At 43.9% G+C, this 19,624-nt stretch overlaps 1 protein-coding gene across 2 annotated transcripts in view; it reads right to left on the bottom strand.

Moving 5' to 3' along the window:
- The window catches only part of cpne5b (copine Vb), a gene marked incomplete at both ends in the record, with an annotated part of 123,435 nt that overhangs the window by 85,000 nt on the left and 18,811 nt on the right, over positions 1-19,624 (bottom strand). For both annotated transcript variants that reach the window (XM_080000308.1, XM_080000307.1), the window contains 2 exons: positions 6,284-6,330; positions 6,693-6,733. In XM_080000308.1, the coding sequence (XP_079856434.1) occupies positions 6,284-6,330; positions 6,693-6,733 (88 nt within the window). The remainder of the gene's footprint in view (positions 1-6,283; positions 6,331-6,692; positions 6,734-19,624) is intronic.

Raw genomic sequence — 19,624 nt, 5'->3', positions numbered from 1 at the left:
ATCTTTGCGTTGCGGAGCAGAGACAATTAAAATGAATGTTTTCCCCAGACTGTCTTTTGGATTCCGCAAAGCACAGAATTCAAGGGGGGTTAGGGATACTGGAAATATATACATATTATTTGGCCTTTAATGGGAAATATCCCATTCCCTGGGCCTATCATGAACAGTGTGAGGTCGGCAGCTGGATATGGCTGCAACGGAGCATAGTTGATGACAGTAAAAAACAAGTATCCCTTTCTTCCTTGTGGTATTCTACAAAGGTCAATACAAACATTAAGAACCCAATTATTACTTTCTCATGTGAAATGGCAAAGATAATCCAAAAGAAATGTGCAATAAATGGATTAATGTTGCCTTCATGCCCATTATGGGAGAATCCATTATTCACCACTGGAGGGAAGACTCGTATTAATAAGGAATGGAAAAGTCATAATGTTAGTAATTTGGGCCAAATTGTGAAGCAGGAGAGAATAATAACATTTAACGAGTTTAAAGCTCATTTCAACCACAATGATTTGTGTTTTGTGCTGAAATCTTCCTCAAAGAACTATACTGGCCTAGGATTAAGATAAAGATAACAAATTGAAGGAGATTATAACAAATAGAGGCACAGTTTACAAACTTTACAGACTTATATCTCTCTCCTCCTGTAGTGGATAAGTTAAATTGCAATAGGAACGTGATCCAGAAAAACACCTGCCACTAGAACAATGGGAAACCATAATCTCACTAAACATACAAAATAACCTATCAAAATGTGTTATAATAATAATGTGATATAAACTCATACAGTTAAAGATTTTACTTTATACCAACCCCACTGAAGCTGAAAAGAAATGAACCCAAATATGAAAGACCCATGTTGGCATGGCGGTGGAGAGAGAGGATCTTTATTACATATGTTATGGCATTGCCCAGAAATAATCCAGTTTTGTGAAAGAGTCCAAAATATATTAATATTTAAACAACGTTTAATATTAAATGTGGATGTATCACTATGCCCCGAAGTGTGTTTGCTGGGAGTTAAAGCGGATGGACTGAAATCTGCAGTAACACACCACCTGATAACATCAGTTTTCCTTTCTGTGAAAAGGATCATTGTTATGAATTGGAAAGTAAGGAAATCAAATTGTTGTTTGAATTACTGGATAAAGGCCCTTTTAGAATTGATAATGATGGAACGTGCAGCCTCAGCCCTGGAGGGGCTTTATAGAGATAATGGCTTAGATGGACAGACATTTAGTTTAAGAAGTGTTTTGACTGTTCGACATATACAACCAGTACAACGAACAGAAACCTGAACCTCGTAAGGAGAACGGAGACATCCTGTCAGGAAGGATTGGTGACGCAGTGATCTCCTAAGCAACTACATGATATTTATATCTGTTTTGTTTGTGACCTCTGGCGTACTGTTCTTATGTTGTGTATTTCTGTTGTTTGTATGTGGTCTTTTTAAAAAAAACATTTATTTTTTGTAATCAAAAATGTAAATTAAAAAAAAATTATAAATAGATAAAAAACTTCAACCTTAATTCCAATGCTTCATTAGATCAGATAATATATATATCACAAACTTGAGAAAGTTTGACAGATTAGCACAAGAAACACAGTTTGATTTTCAGATTTTTAAACTTTTGGACTTCCATGGTCACATGGATTTGGATGGTAAAAAATATATTTTTTAAGTTTTTAATTATAAGCTGGGGCCAAACTGACTCGTTTTGATTGATATCAAAGTTGTGATTATACCAGCAAAATGAAATAATAGGGGTGGTAGACAAATATCATGAAGGACTAGTCAGCTCCTTCTGTCTGGTCTTGGTGCTGGTCTTAGTCCAGATAATCCATTTCCTTTATTGTCAAGGTCGACCTGGAGGCCCACGTCCATTATTCCAAAAATAAACCTGCCTCTGGCCGGGTATAATTTACGTCTTCACTTAGACCTAGATTGGCTCTAATCTTCCTTGTGGTAATCACATTTTTTAAGACTAGAGTACATCTGACACTATTTTAAACCATGACTGGGAACGGCCATTTCAGCTCGTCCACAGTGTTTACACACACACACACACACACGCACGCACGCACGCAGACACACACAAGCTCCAAATTGAAAATAGAACCACTTGTAAGAAGGAAATTCAGGAACCTGTGATCTCACTACGGAAAGAAAAGGTCGTCTTTGTCAGATCTACATAAAGCAACTGCAGATGAACCAAATTCCTTCTCACACAAACACGCCGCGCTCGGTGGTGTGTGCGCTGCGGACACTCTTTGAGCGTGGACGGTCACGATTAATTCACAATTAATTAATAATTAATTCACAGTCACAACTAATTAACGTGTCTTGTTGAGCCGGTGCTGAACTTTGGGAACTTCTCTATGAGAATGAGAACCTGTTTGGGGTCTCCACGTGTGTGTTTGTGTGTGTGTGTGTGTGTGTGTGTGTGCCTGTGTGTGTGCGTGTGTGTGTGTGTGTTACCGATAGTTTGTGTGCATTTCACTCTCTTTCTCTATCTTTCATGGAGGTTTTATTGGTTGATGATCACGTCAAAATGCATATAAACTTAAAAAAAAGTTTTTTCGTCATTGCTATAGCACAGTGTCTCTGGACCAATTTCTAACATTACACGTCCAGGGTCCGAATTACACGAGGATTAAAAGCTCGTAATGAGTTTTTTTCATAAATGGGCAGAGTAAACGTTGCTCCGTCAGCCTGAATAATGGTTCTGGATGGAAGCGATTTGGAAATAAAGCCAGAAGCCAAAATACAGCCAAATAAAAAAAGCCTCATTATGGCTACTTCTACTTAACCTCAGCTACATAAGGAGCGCTTAACTCACAGTAAGACAGTAAGACAGTAAGAGTATGCACATGGTGGTTTTACAAAATAAATACAGCAGAAAGTGGGAAGCATCATCAAACGCGTTCGAATATTAGCCGAGAGACGGGAGGGCGCTGTCAGGACTCATTATCTGTGAGACACCTCCCATATCTGTCTGAGGTGGAGGTGTGGGATTCTGACAGAGGCACCTGGAGCTGCCTTGTAAACCCAAATTATACTTTATTCCATAAGCCCTGTAGGATTTTCATGCACAAGACAACGGCAGTTTGGAGTTTCACCAAACCCAAATTGACTGTGAATGCACCAGAGGAGTGAGGAAGGCGTTGAAGGCGACGAAAAAACTTGAGGTTAGGTCAGCAGGGCTGGGGATGTTTGACATGGCGCCAAGGACGGACCCTGAACATGAGCTGGAGTACAAGTCTGAAAATAAACCCCAGAAATCTACACCCTCACACACTTAACTCCACATCTTTGGTTTTTGGCTTGTGAGTCTCACCTTTACCCACAAACCCCTTCAACATGTCCATATATCCTACATATACCTTCATGTGCCGTTACTGTGAAGTATCTCTTGTCCCTTCATCTCTAAACATTCTATTAATTCGGTGATGGGTGTGATGTCTGATCACCACAACGAATGGGAAAATTTTGTAATTTTGTTCTATTTTTGTATGTAGTATTTCCTCAAATAGTGACCGGGGCCTTTATTTACCTCAACTGCTGAGGGTACCAGGTCTTTATTGGAAGCAGGCTGATATTAGAGGCAGGCTTTTATATCGAATTCCCTCTGTTGAATAAGTATATTTGATCATACATTAGTATGAATTTTAAATCAAACTTCCGTCTGGGTGCCATGCCATGCAACCACATGTATGGTGAAAAAAGAAAGAGCTCGTAGCTACCCTAAAATTCACACTTGTGGTGGTAGCCGACAGGGGAATTACAGTTTTCGGACTTAGCTTCAAACGCACCACTCCTTGGAGCGCTAGAGAGTGAGAGTGCTCAGAGCGGGGCATTTGCCCCAAGAAGCCACCTGCAATCTGCTCCGCAGCGGTAGGAAATGTAGTAAATTAAAAACATCCACAATAAAAACACTGCGGCAGTCCCGCCTGCCGCATGCCATCCGAGTGGCGTTTTCAGGCCCCTCTGGCGCAGAGACACAGGCGATGTGGTCGAAAACACACCAGTTGTATTGCAGCGAGTGGGCAAGTTGGAACAAGCCCGGAGCAGATGCAAAACATGTCATGACAAGGGCTCCTCTAGTCTACTCGTAGTCTCCTCTTTGTCTGACGAGCAACAGGTGTACAGCTACACTGATCCTGGGCCCAATTACCTAGACCCAAGACAGGTGCAGCCGCTCAAACCACACCACCCCCACACCACAAACACAACGTTTATTTGCTTTGTTCGGGAACAGCGCTGTTCAGTTTTTCCCCCGGTCGGTATTTGAGGCCGGATTTTATTTGTTCATGTAGACCACGCTCCCGGCATTTATTAGAGGCCCGGTTTTTGTTTGACCACCGATTTATGTTTGAGGAAATACAATAATCGTTACCACACATTTGTGGAAATGACAGGATGAAGTGACATTTGGGCGAGAGAGACAATGCCTGTATAAAGTCATTGTGAATCTGGCAATTTCCTGAACACTTAAATACTTTCAAAACTGAAATTATAATGTACTTCCTGAATGCTCAGGAAGTACATTATAGTGCCTTACAGATGCTGAGAGTCTAGAGGAAAGGAAGGAAAAGGAAAAGGAGGAAATTGGTATTCAAATGTGGAAAGTATTATTAAAATTAAAAATTTGCACTCAAATATTAATACCATTTCTTGCAAAAAATTGTACCTGGTTACAAGAGTATGCGTTTTAAATACTCATAGTATTAGTTATTGTTTAAACCACTTAATCGCAATCCACGTCTCCAATAAAAAGCAACGTTATAAAGAAAGACCATAGCTCCAACATTTGAGTCAAATACCACTTGAACTGAAATTCTTCTTCTTTTAATCTAATAATATATATATAATATATAATAATATTATATAATATATATATAATATATATATATTATATAATATATTATAAATATAATGTATTATATTTCCATACTTTTCTTCACAATCACCTTCCCACACTGTTGTGGTGCAGCACATGCGTCAGCAGAAACGGTAAATTAACCCTGAAGATAGATTATTATTAGCATTGCTGAGTGGATTATATAACAACGTAAATACTTACATCGTAGTACTATACTCAGGCATATTCAAGTATTCATATTGGGTATAATAAGAGACACACACACAAAATGACTAATAAACATAAAAAGCACTCATGTATAATAATATAAATTATTATAACAAGAATAATGTGATTGGTTTTAATAAGCTCTTCTTGCTCCAGCGTGCACATCCAACGCTCCACTAAAGGTGCGAACCCTCGCCCACGGAGCTATCTGTGTCGAGTGGGGCGACACAAAAACGAGAAGTAAAATCCATCTCAGTTTATGCTATTGATACGTTAGTAGCTTATATAACTATAATGGAAGGAATCTCTGTCTGTCTGTCTGTCTGTCTGGCTGTCTGTCTGGCTGTCTGGCTGGTCGCTGGGGACACAAGGACGTGCGGTGTCCAATCCGTTGCAATTTGGACACGCATCACATGAAATATTAATAAACTTTGAATAAACAGCGAGTTTATGCAAAAGCGTGACTCGGTGTGTTTTTTCTCCCATGAGAAAGAGGGTATTTCCCCGCAACTTTCCCAAACAGCCATGTTTTTTACAGGCGCTGCACTAGTACAGTGTATTATGAGATTTCCAAATTCTGAGCTGCTATACAAGCTACATTTAAAATGCCCCGATGCCCTGGGACCCTGCCCTTGACCACTGCGGTGAAATCTTAAACTGCTCGGGGGATGAGGCCAGTCTTGGGTTATTATGCATTCAGTCTGTAGGGCCCAGCACCGTGGAATGCAGACTTTATGGCCAATCGAACCACAATGCATTATCTATTTGTCTATGAATCATGAATGAAATGAAATTAAATGTGTTTTTTTTCTCGATTTCTGGGGGATATCTTTAATCATGATTTGAAACACGGCGCTGGTTTTGCATTTGGAAAGAAAAACACACAGTGCCCGAAAGTAGAGGAGTGAGGCAGTGCTTTCTTTCCTTTTATTCATTCTTTTACGTTCTTCCCTGAGCCCTCCGTGCACTCATGGACAAACACCCCTGCACATGAAAGTTTAATACACATACGGTGCCAGATTTACGTCCAATTAACTTCTCACTGGGCCTTCTGCCTCCATTAGTGTGTGTGTGTGTGTGTGTGTGTGTGTGTGTGTGTGTGTGTGTGTGTGTGTGTGTGTGTGTGTGTGTGTGTGTGTGTGTGTGTGTGTGTGTGTGTGTGTGTGCGTGTGCAGTTGAATTAATCTCACCTCTCTCCACTGTTTGGTCTCCACTCCCTGAGTGTAGAGTACACACACTGTTAAGAAAGAAAGAAAGAAAGAAAGAAAGAAAATCCAGGTTCAGGTGGACACACAGCGAGAGGAACCGTAATGGAGATCAATAGGAGAGCATTAGCTCCAGCGCAGTGAACAAGCCGACAGGACGCTCAGGAGACAAACAAAGGTTTCCATCTCAAATCAGAGGAGGGGGGAGGAGTGGGGGGAGGAAGTCAGAGTCAAAACAGCAGGAAGGGAGGCTTGCAGGTGAAAGCCATTCAGACCGAAAGAGCACAAGAAAGAGAGACTGGACGGCAGAAATGAAAGGTTTTAAGACACGATTCATATCTTAAGATATGATTCTCTTTAGAAAGTAAATCTAGAGAGTGCAAAACATACTCACATGGATCCGACTTGGAGAATGTGTCTTTGTCCAGCAAGTTCCTGCAAAGAAAAGGAGAAAAAAAACAAAAGGGGGTCCAATCAATGGCAGTAAACCCAACGGCCCGAGCGAAGTGCGTTACCGCGCCGCTGTCTCCCAATCAGGCTCCTTAAGGCGGAGAGCGAGGGAGACAGGAGGCGACGCCCAAAGATAAACCCGCGCCCACAGGCAGCTCGAGTCTAGGGGAGCGAGCGGCTGGCAGTTGGAGGGGGAGACGTTTTGAACATCGCTGAATATTTTCCTTACGGTGGCGAGGCTTATGAATAGATGCCGAGAGGACAAAACAACGCGCGCCGCGCTGCTCCGGTCTCTCCGTCTCGACACATTCGATACGTGGACGTCTGCAAACTTTTCGGTGCCTGACGCCGATAATGTCAGATCCGGCAACAAAAATGAGGCCCGGCAATAAACAGCTTTTTCGGCAGATTGTCACAGTCCTTGGAGTGATTTATTATTATTATTTTTTTGGACTCCTCCGTTTGCCTGTGAGTGTCAAAAGGAGGCCGTTGCCCAGGCAGCGTTGCACCATCTTTCGGGAACCAACCAAACTCGACCAGAATGTCCGTCGTTGGGAGTTTTCCCAAAAAATTGTAATATATGCATTTCTATCACCAAGGCCTGATTACTATAATTTCCTCTTTTCCCGGTCTGCCAAGTTCAACCCTCAGAGCAACTCAGGTGCTTCACAAAAGCGCCGCCGGAATTTTAAACAACAACGAGGGGCCTCGGATGGCGGCGAGAGCGGAGCTCGGTCTTCTTCTGTCGCCCTGCGAAGCCCTGGACTCACGGCGTCGACATTCACCGTCGCTGCGGTTTTACCGCTCCCACGGTGCAGATGTGTGACCCCAGAGGGTAAATAGGAAATAAACGGTGTTCTCCATCCACATTCTCCATCCAACTCTCTGGTGGAGGAGCGAGTGAGGTCGGGGCAGGAAATGCATTTTTTGATGTTTTGCAGAGTCAAAACGTTACGGTGGACATTAGATCCAACAACGTGTCGTTTTTTTAAATTTTATTTACGTTAGGTCGTCATGGACTGGACTGAGCTCCTGCTTTGGTCACTGTTTTTCAACCGTATTGTTGGGACTAGGCAGTAAATAAAAAGCCTAATTGAAAGGGGAGACTTGTGTTGGGGACACTGGAAAGGAAGTTTAAATCAATAGTTCTATTACAGTTGCGAGTTGCATTGAGTTCAGGTGTCATGTCGTGTGTCTGACTCGCTGACGACGGTAACAGTCGCTTGTTTCCTGAAAGATAAGAACCAAGACGGACGATGACTAGACTACGGGAGATAAGAGAGCACTTACCGCTAAAACAATAACAGCTCAGCGTATGAGCAAAACAATTACATTTGCAGTTACAGTAAACAAGTGTGTGTATGTGTGTGTGTGTGTGTGTATGTGTGTATGTGTGTGTGTGTGTGTGTGTGTGTGTGTGTGTGTGTGTGTATGTGTGTGTGTGTGTGTGTGTGTCTAATGGCAGGGATACACTAGAATACTTATTTTACCATCGTTTTTTCCACGCTATACAAGAGAATTCTCAAGTGGTGGCCCGGGGGCAAAATGTGGGCTGCACATCAATGTAGACTTCACATCAATGGCCCTTGAAATAAACTTGAAATAAAACACACAGAATATGGACCGAAATAGGTTCAAAACTACTGACACACTGCCAATGAAAAATGACATGTACGTTTTTCAATAGATCATTTGTGGAAAACATATTGAAAAGTTAGCAAAGTTACAAAATGTTTCTCGTTCTTAATTGGATTAATGGGTGAAATACCTGAAAGTTGAAAGTAATGGAAAAGAAAAAAGCTACGCAGAAGCAAGATTAAACGATATGGGAGTTGGTCTTTCTCATTGTTTCACAAGTACAATGTTTCAACAAAATATAATAATAAAAAATAACAATAATTTGTAGGAACCCGGAGCTGGTAACAAGGTGAAACCCTGTCGGCAGAATGTATTTGAATGGCTCTGATGTCTGATGCAGGGTTTATCAAGGACAGAGTTTCTGACTGCCGGAGGACGGCTGGTTGCTCTTAACGACCCTATAGACGAGAGATGTCCTCATGACTCTCTTAAGATCTTCACAATTTATCTGGGACATGCAAAATTCCTTTAGTGGAGACTAGTTTTAAGAACCCTTGTGACTATGGGAGTAAAATGTCCCTCATTGCTGAAGACCGAAGCCACAAGATACATAGATACAGCCACGCTGACTGTCATGCTGAAGAGACCGGACACACACACACAGATGCACGCACACTGTGGTAGAAATTCTTCTGCAATGATGGGTGAGGTTAATCTGCCCGCTACAAGAGGGTTAGGGTAAGGGTTGAGAATATTCAAGATAATTTATTCTGCAGAATAAAGAGAAAGGTTCAGTACTGCTCCAAAGCAGTGTCGAGACCAGTCTAATCTTATTTCTGATCAAGAGGGCTTTAAACAACAACAGAGGGTGTGGCTTGGGTCAGAAGTCATTTACAAGTCTGTGTCCCTCAACTGTCTCCCTGGAGGCCAACCTCAAACAGTCAATTCACAGGAACTTGTAAATGACCTGACAGACGCGGATTCCAATTCCTTACAATGCACCTCCAGGTTCCCCTGTGGTTATTCTTCATCTCCATACAAGGTAAACAGGACCAAATGTGATCTTGTTCTTCCATGTTAGAATTGACATTGGAGAGAGAAAGAAAATTTCTCTTTACATAAAGTTGGGGATTCCTGGGAAAACAGAGACAATGTGTTAAAAAAAACTCCCCCTCTGGAGGTAGAGGCCTTTGTCCTCGTTCAATATAAATGATCGTAAGCATTTTTCTCCCACAACACACACACACGCACACACACAGACGCATGCACGCACACACACACACACACACACACACACACACACACACATACGCACACGGGCACAGACGCACGCACGCACACACACACAGATGCGCACACCCCCCCACACCCACGAACGGCGCTCGGGCTGATGGCTGGGCGAGGCATCCAGCTGGTTGAGGTATGACGGGCATGGGGGCAGGCGGTTCTGGCGGAGTGTCGGTCTGGCTGGCACTCGCGGCCCTGGTTCTGCAGCTGCGAGTGCCTTATGCCTGCACGTGAGGGTGGGTTGTATGTGTGGGCCTCAGGCGCACACATACAACCCACACATACACCCACAACACCCACAATTAGGTCTCCTCGCGCTCTCTGGGACTGGTTTATGCTCCTTGGAGCCGGGCGTGGGGGTTTCTCCACGGGGTCCCGGCTTCCCCGGAGGCTGCGCGGTCCTCTGTGGCTGCAGGGCGTGGTCTATATGGCTGCGGGGGACTGCAGGGCCTTTTCTGCTGCTTGGCGCTACTGCTGCTTGGCGCTACGATAGAAAACCGACCTTATACACCAGAACAAATTGGGACAAGTTCGTGTACTCACCGGTGGACGCGCACGCATGCACGCACGCATGCACGCACGCATGCACGCACGCACACACACACACACCACACACATACAGGTAGACTCATCACAGGCGCACACACACCACCAGCACCTGCTTTGAACACACCCCCAGCACCCTCCTGGTTGCATCCTTCTCCGTTCCTAACTCATTTACTGACACAACTATGACAGGAAGAGGCCACGTGACCAGTTGCTGTTCCAGTTTCCCTGGACTTAATTCTGTTTTTATGTTTCTATGTTTATGTTTTTCCATGTACATGTTGTCGTTTGGTTCTGTGGTGGTGAAGGTGGAGAAGTTGAACTCCACTTGCAGACTAACTCTGTCCTAGACGCAATGGCACAAATACTCTTTGTTGTATGCGGTGCATGCTGACAACACAGGTAAAAAAAAAGACAAAGGGTTGATCACTGCGCCGCTCAAACAACAGCGAGTCATTTGAAAACAGCGTAAATTGGATTGGGCGGCGGAAGTTATGAAGACTTTGGATTTGGGGGCCATACAGCCCACGGTAAACACAGTAATCAGGCTGATTGATTCAGAAATTTGAGCTGCTAGTTGCAATTAAAGCGGGTGAACAGTCAAAGTAATTCAATCATGAACATGTTAAAACAAAAGAGTACCCTCGTCCACTTGGAGGACGGACGGCGCCTCGGCCACGCGCCTTGATTTGCGCTAAAGGTTAGAGACGGAAAATGACAGGTTTGTGTGACGCGAGGAGGGAGAGAATCTCAAAAGGTCGTGATGAGGGGTCTACGTAAAGGCCCACAACTCGACCCTTCTCCATTGGCTCCCACTTTATGATTTCCTTTATTTCTTTTTCTTTTTATCAGTCTGCAACCTGTCCCTCGCTTATGTACTTCTTTGTTTCTTTTCCCCGTAATTTTAATCAGCGGTGACATTTTGCGCTCTCTCTCTCTCTCTCTCTCTCTCTCTCTCTCCTCGCTCCATGGAGAATTTCATCAGTCGGCGCAGAGTCCATTGATAACCCGACGCCCTTTTCCAGCTCTGCTCAATCCTTTTCCCAGATTCTCAATCTGGTCCCCGGGTTATCTTCCCTCAACGATCTGTGAGGATTGCTCCCGTTGTTCCTGTCTAACTCCCTCTGCTTGTCTCCGTCGCTTCCCTCCCTCCCGCTCCACCTCTCTGGATTTTTCTCATCTCTGTTGAACACCTCTATCACACTTGACCTTTTCATTGAGTTACTATGGACCCAACACAATTACTCTTCCCATCTGGCCGCGCACACGCCGGGTCGCCACGGCGACAAGAGAGCCCCCGCCATTCTCTTATGCTTCAGTGACATTCGTCTAATTTGATCTTTTTCATTTCACAGCGCTCGACAATGGCCATTTGAGGGAGGCATCGTCGATGGAGAGAGAGATCACGAACCCCCTTCCAATGCTCAGAGTTGGAAAAAAAATATATTTTTCATTTACTAAAAGCCAGACATCAGCGGGACGATCAGCATGAGACGATTATCCTGGGACGTTAGCGGCGCTCGCAGTGACAGAAATCCGGGAGAAAAAGCACCTTTCACACAGGAGCTTGATCTCATGAGACGGTACTCAGAAATAAAAAGCCCGAAACCACTTTTTTTCCACCAACAAAACGGAAAAAAAAAATAAAACTCCACAAGAAAGAAAGGAATTGAATTGAATTCACCTTTTTCGCCGTGCTTGAGAAACCTTTTCAAACCGTGTTGATGTTGACCAATTTTAGCTCCGACGGGGTTTGTTCGAACAAAATAAAATAATCATTCAACTAATTCACAGGCTGCCGAACACAAGCCGCTCTCTGGCTCCCTCACTCATTATCAAACTGAGAATCTATTTCTCTCTCTGTTAGAGACACACACACGCACACACACACACACACGCACAAAGACACGCACACACACGCACACACACGCACAAAGACACGCATGCACGCGCGCACACAAGCACACACGCACACGACATGCCAGACAGATCAGAACAGGTGCTGATAATCGGATTCATGAGCGCACGCTTAGCTCACTGTTTCTCTTGTACCTCGCCCTCTTGCATATGCAGATTTGGTGAGATTGGGATGTGCTCCGTCTCAAAGCGCCCACTGGCAAACACCGAGAAGCCAACGCTTCGATTCATCGATCCATTTTCTGCTTTGTTGTCTCTCCATTCGCCCGGAAACAAAAAAACAACAACTTGTCAGTCTGGTCTAATTTCGGAGACACGCAAGCTCTTCTTCTTAACATGGTGGCGTGTACTCCAGCACCGTTACTATGTCACGAGTCCTTTTTGATGCATTGCTCTTTTATCACTTGGTACGAATCATAGGCTCGGTTGCTAGGCACCCAACATGAAAATAGTCCTTTGTATGTAACTCCGAGAGACTGCCCCTTACAGGAGAATACATGACAAAAAAAGTGCTGGAACATTCCTTCCGGGTGTCTGTTCGCGACACTGGGACATGGCAACGGTTGATCTTATTTGTTAGAACACACAGGAGGAAGAGGAGGAGAAAGAAGAAAAAAAAAATTGCTCTGACTAATTGAATTACCCAGCAGGCTTATAGAAAACCTGATATCGTAAAAAAAAAAAAAAAAAAAAAAAAGTGAAATGGGTTGAGTATAGACAGCAATTCAATTAATTTTATCCACAAGGTTTGTTTGTCCTTTCAATACAATTGCTGCGTTGCTATTACAAAAGCCTCTCATTTTAACCTTTAAAAACACTCAACGGGTGTATCCCGAGAACACGCGTTTGTTTTACTTTGATATCAAGAATGGTTGTGCTCAACAGACATTTTAACAAACACCTAAAATCTGTTCGAAATTTGACGTTTTCAATATCCAACCTCTTCAAAAACAAAAAACAAAAGCCGTGGTTCAATACAGAAATGTGGTTGAACTGACCAAATGTGTCTTACTACCCCAGTGGTCATGCGGTTAAAACACAATCTTCTTGAAAGTGGAGGCCTTAGTGTAATTCATTGCCGCGAATATAACGCATCGTTGGAGCTAAACCTATATATATTGGAAAAATAATGTCAGTCTGCTGTTCAGTGACTCAATGAGCTGTTCTCTTTATTTCATCCAATGTTTCTATCACCAGCGTTCCAGCCCCCCTAAAGTATTGTGACATCATAGCATTGTGATGACAGTGTGACATTGTGACACGGGCATGCAAAAACAACCAGGCAGAGACACACGTACATAGTCAGGTCACGCCTCAGACACGGACTAACGTCTCCTTCTATTTGCCTCGTCAAAGCCCTTGAGAAAACAGAATCTGTACATTTATTTGTGTTATTTGTGTATGTATACAGTGACGTAAAAATAAACTATCATAGGTTATTTACAGTACATCTGCAAAGAGACTGATCGTTAATCTGCATACTTATGTACTGTTTCACAGTTTAACACCACTTCCATTAAAGAGAAAGTCAGTGCCTGTCTCTGGGTACTTTTTTGGAGTGTTAAGCTTGCTGCAAAGCCGTGTGTCTTTTGGCGAGGACGTGTCCTGGAAATCCTGAGCCACTGCTGAGAGCAAGGCTGTCGGTACACCCAGGCCCCTTGGAACTCCCGGGCCCCAGCGGGCAGCCGGGCTTGGAGGAAGACCAGAAGGCCCGGACAGCAGCCCAACAGTGACTGTGCTAAGTGCTAAGCCCACCAAGTCCAGCGGGTCCAGCAGGACCAACATCAGTGCGAGAGCAGAGGCCCGTGCAAGGGCCGCAGTTGCACGTACGCAGACCGTATGTGATGAAAGCATCTGTGGAAAGAGCATGCGTTGAGGCTGCAGCAAAAATGGAGAGAGCATGCATCAAGGCTGCACTAAAGGCCCTAAAAAAGGAGACAGAGGCAGAGGCTGTTAAAGCAGCTGCAGAAGCCCTCCAAGCTCATCGGAGCTCATCGGAGCTCACCGGAGCTCAACCCTTCCCGGTGCAGAGCACCGGGAAAGGTTGTCAATGCGCAGATTTCGGCAGCCAAAACATCGAGGGAGCCAATAAGGACACGAGGAACGCTCCACAGCCCACACACCCTCAACACATTGAGGTGTGCAATGCTGATTTGCACCCCCATCCAGTCTCAACCACTTACCACCCCCTGCCAGTTCTCGGAGCTTGGCAGTACAAAGGCCCCCAGGATCTGTGGGCCTGGCCGTGCCACCTCTCAGAGCTCGGCAGTACGGAGGATCCCAGGAGGCTTGTCGCTCTCTACCACCCCTCGGACCACTTCGTCATGGAGGACCCCAAGTTGCACCCCCCCCTTATGATGGCAACGAGCTCCTCGCCCACGGCGGGCCCGCAGTCGATGGCCCTGCATCTGTTACCAATCTCAGCATCTACATGGCTCGCCGGGACCTCTCCTTGTTGCGGTTGAAGGTATTCAACAACTGCCCGGGAAGCTATCTCTCATGGAGGGAGAGCTTCCGCAGCGCCACGGCGGGATTGAATCTCAAAGCCAGTGAGGAGTTAAAACTACTCACCAGCTGGCTCACTGGCGAGGCGCTGGAGAATGTCAGGCGTGTCAGCGCAGGTTTCTTCAACGACCACCGGCCTCGACAAGGCATGGCAACGGTTGAATCAGATGTACGGCTCACCCAAGGCCATCGAGCAGTCGTTCTTTGCAAGGCAAAATAACTTCCCAGAAATCCAGGATATGGACTTCGGGCAGCTGATGGACCTCGCGGACCTGCTACGTGAGATAGAGTGGCTCGAGCGTGAGGGGCCCCTGGCTGGCCTCAGCTACCTCGACTCAGCCAGAGGGCTGGGTCCCTTCGCGAAAATAAACTCCCGTACAACCTCCAAGAGGCATGGACATTCCAAGGCGTAGACTACAAACGGAAGCACAATTTTCATTCCCGCCTTTCTCGTTCTTCGTGGGGCTTGTGGAAAGGCAAGCAGAATTGGGTTTGCGTCCCGGTTTCCCCCTTTGGGATTGTAGACCAACAGCGCCCAGGGTGGAGGGACCCCCAGCCAAGCCCTGGAAGAGAAAGACTCGTACCTCCGTCAGCAAAACAGAGGTGGCAGTGGCCGCAGTCCCGGGAGCCTAAAGGACAGCCACGCAAGGACCCCGACAAACAGTGTCCCATCCACAAAATGTCGCACTCCCTCAGAACATGCAGGTTCTTCAGGAAGCAACTGCTTGCGCAGAGGAAAGACTTTCTGAGACAGCGTTCCATATGCTTCAGATGCTGCGCCTCGACCACCCATCAAGCCATGGACTGCAAAGCCGTCATCCACTGTACAGAGTGCGGCAGCGAGCGCCACATCGCCGCTCTCCATGCCGGTCCCCCGACCCATGCAGCGGCGGTCATACACCACACGTTGTGGGGAGCGAGGCACCACTGCACATGGCGAGGAGCAAAGGGCATGAGAGGTGGCAGCCAAACGGAGGTAGGAGAACGCATCTTCAACCACTCAGCCCACGGCGGCAAACTCCTGCCCTCAGTCGACGACAAGGCCTTCCTCAACATAATAGGCGGAGGGTTCTTCAAGGACGACGCCTGGTCATTGCCTTTGAGAAAGCACAATCTGTACGTTTATTTGTGTTACTTGCGTAGGCATACAGTCACAACGTGTTTACAAGTTATTTGCGTCGGCATAGAGACTTATTGTTAACCTGCATACTCCTGTACTGTTTCAGTTTCACACTGCTTCCATTAAAGAGACCAGCACCAGCTACTGTCTCCTGTTACTTTTTGGGAGAGTGTTTAATGAGAACTGAAACTGAGAAAGCTCAATGGGGTTTTAGAGGAGCATTAAAACACTACAACTTTTTCATTCAAACTTCTACCTAATTGCTACAATGGCCAAGACGCCGTCGATAATTATCAGCAAAAATTAGAGGGAACACGTTGTTCTGAAAGATTCCCATAAAGTGGCAGTGTTTAAATTGTTCACTGAAATGAAATGAAGAGCTCAAATGAAGAGCAGTCGGTGGCGTTTCATTAGGAAACAAGATCTGGGTGGTATAATTAAAGCCCTACTTGATTACATTTCCATTTTCTTTTTTTTTTTGTTTAAATATAGTTTGGTGCAGTTTCTAGCGCATAGGAAGAAGCCGCTGGGAAAACCGCTTTACTTATTTATCGCAAAGGGGTCATCCTGGTCTGTAGCTGAATAATTAATGTGGTTTAACATGAGTGCCTTACCACAGCCACATTTTAAGTCCTGAACTCCGGTCAGGTTTATTTCAAGAGCATGCATACAGTGTATGCCACATCTGTAAAGGTGGACAAATAGCAATGTCAGAGCGTGATCCAAAAAAGCTCGTGAATAATAAATGAAAAATAAGTTGAAGTTACTTTGTGCATTTTGAATAAAATGAAGGGTAAATCTAAACATGTGTAGATTCCAATCCAAGAGCTCAGAGGCTGTTTTACATACAGTAGATGTAACATGTACATGATGAATGGAGTCTGCGTGTGTGCGTGTGTGCGTGTGTGCGTGTGTGCGTGTGTGCGTGTGTCTGTGTGTGTGCGGGATGGCATCAAACACCTCAACCTTTCTAAAAAGAGGTAATGTGTTCAGAACTAACAGAACTAACATCTACAACAACAAAAACAACAACTCATCAAAGTGTTCTTTTGATTATACCTTTGCCAAAACGCAAAGTCCCACAACACACATCTTCCCACACACCAGCCACAGCTCGAATACAACAGCAGCCCCGGCTCAAATTCTAACTCAACCCCATGCGGGGCTTTTTTAAAAGAAAGAGTACACATGAAAACATGTACAGTGTGTTTAAAAACACATTTACTGACTTAAAGCAGCAGAATTCGGTGAGAAGGGAAAGTGTTTGCGGCTATTTTTGATTTGAATATTCCATTGAAATGTACCACTCCCTTGCAGCAACATGGTAACAGCAACTGCTGTTCACTTCAGTCTCCAGTCACGCCAAGCTTTATTTAAATAGCACATTTCATACACAGGGCAACACAATGTGATATACAGAGTAACACTGCAATCAAAATAGAAGCGCAAGTGCGGAATGTAATTATGCATATCAACAGTTGTTTGTGCAATTGTACAAAGAGGTAGTGCAGAATATAAAAATCTCATAAAACACAGGCACACATTTTTAGATTCTGGCTTCAAGGGGGAGTCTATGCAGAGATTTAAGAACAGGTGTAATGTGTTCCTACTTTTTTATTCCGGTGAGAACGCGTGCAATCAACTGTAGTTGCCGCACAGCTGATTTTGGGAGGCAAGTGAATATGCCATCACAGCACTCTCGTCTACTTTTTATCAATGCATGGATTCGTTATTCAGAGTGCTATTGACAAAAAGCCCCTTCATTTTAAAATATTTTTTAGATGGTAGAAAGCTGATTTTGCGACGTGATTGATATAGCTCTTAAAATTTAGATCACCCTCTGTGATCCGACCCAGATTTCTGGCTTCACTTTTGCTCTCTTGAGAAAGAGAACAGAGATGAGCTGCAATTTTGTGTCTCTGAGGCTTTGCACAAAGATGAGTATTTCTGTTTTATCATTCAGTTGTAAAAAGTTTTCTGACATCCATAGATTAATATCATAATTACACCGAGTTAGGGAGTGAATGGGATGTAGGTCATCAGGAGAGAGGGATATGTATCATTGTGAAACATCTGCACAATTATGTGGATTTATTTTGGTAAATCCCATAACTTGTGCAAGTGGGAGCACATAGAGATTAAATAGATATAGTCCAGGTATGAAACCTTTGGTTACTCCACATACAGTGCTCATTTATTCCAAGGCAAATGCTCCAATGGACACAAATAACTGTCTGTCTTGTAGGCAGGTTCTGAACCAGTTTGGGCCGATCCATTTTTCTAATCTCTTTGATGATGATGGTCAAGTCAACAGTGTCAGAGGCTGAGATCCAGGAGTACAAGAACAGTTTGTTAGAATCTGTGTTTATATGAAGATGATTCACAACTTTGATACGTTCAGTTTCTGTGCTATGGTGAGTTTGAAAACCAGACTGATAAATGTCTGGAAGGCTTGATGTTAGTTTAGTATTTTTCTGAGTGATGGCAAGTTGGAAATGGGCCTATATTTATATTAGGCTGTTGCATCAAGATTGGTCTTCAGCAGTGGTTTAATAGCAGCTGTTTCAAGTACTGCAGGAAATATACCTAATTGAAGAGAGCAGTTCATTATTTCTAATACCTCATGTGCTAAGCAGTTAAAAACAATTTTTAGAAATGTAGTAGGGAGAGGGCCGAAGCAGCAGGTGGAGGACCTGAATTGTCTAAGAATACCGTTTAATTTTTGTTGGTCTAAGCGGACAGAGTGAGACATGGCAGCAATCATATTCCTGGAGAGTTGAAGGGCAGGTTCAACGATAACTCATTCAGTTTTCAAGGTTTCAATCTTATTGTTGTCAATGATACGCTCTTTTGATTGTTTGGGTGTCCTTCTGTTGTACCGGAAAAGCTGAGACGTCAGAGAATTTGCAACACTGATCTGAAATAGGAACATCCATAACAAAGCTACGGTAATATTAAGTCCTTTGGATATGACTAAGTAATAAGATGTTGAGTGAGGTCAAATGCCTCCAATAGGCTAATAACGTTTTTTTGCATCTGGGTGTGTTTGATTGTCAACGTGAATATTAAATCACACAATTAAAGTCAGTGGAGATCTTGGGACAGTAGCTCAGAAATTTCATCAAGAAAGTCACATTCACATTCTGGTGGTTGATATACTGCACAGTGAAGATTAAAATCAGAGTGTTGCAATTTATAGATAAAGCAAGGACGTGCATTCCTCGAGGGGGATTTCCTTGCAGGTATGGATATCAGAGAAGACAGCAGCTATTCCATCCCCTCTCTTATCCGATCTAGTGGTTTGGATGAATTTGAAATTAGCAGGCGCTGTCTCAACGAGTGCAACTGCGCCATTTCTCTCCAGCCAGGTCTCAAGTCAGTAGAGTGAAATCCAGGCTATGGGTACTTACAGTGTAAGGTCATTAACTAAAAATTATGAATAATGAATAAAGTCATTTTTATTGCTTGAGGTGAACGGCTTCGTGGGGGACTGATAGTTAAAGTCCGAACTGTTAAAGGGAAATTACGGAATCTGGGTCTATGGTTTATACTTATACAAGATATATACTTATATAAGGTTTATACTTATATATTCTTTGTAAGCAGAATGACATTCATTGACAGTGGTAGGGTGGATCAGACTCACTGACTTAATGTCCTTCTGTTCATTAAAATGTAGCAGTATGAGGAAATACGTTTTAGCTACGAATATCTGCTGTGTGTCCATACTTCTATACTGAAAGTACCATATACAGACAGACAGACAGACAGACAGACAGACAGATAGACAGATAGACAGATAGATAGATAGATAGATAGATAGATAGATAGATAGATAGATAGATAGACAGATAATTACAGAAGAAAAGAAAACACATACAAATGAAAAAAGACAGAAAAAAAAATAAAAAAATATATATATA

Source organism: Zeus faber (assembly GCF_960531495.2).
Source record: "Zeus faber genome assembly, chromosome: 5".
Classification (NCBI taxonomy): Eukaryota; Metazoa; Chordata; class Actinopteri; order Zeiformes; family Zeidae; genus Zeus; species Zeus faber.
The sequence above is the reverse complement of the archived record's forward strand: the minus strand, read 5'-3'. Positions and strand labels throughout refer to the sequence as shown.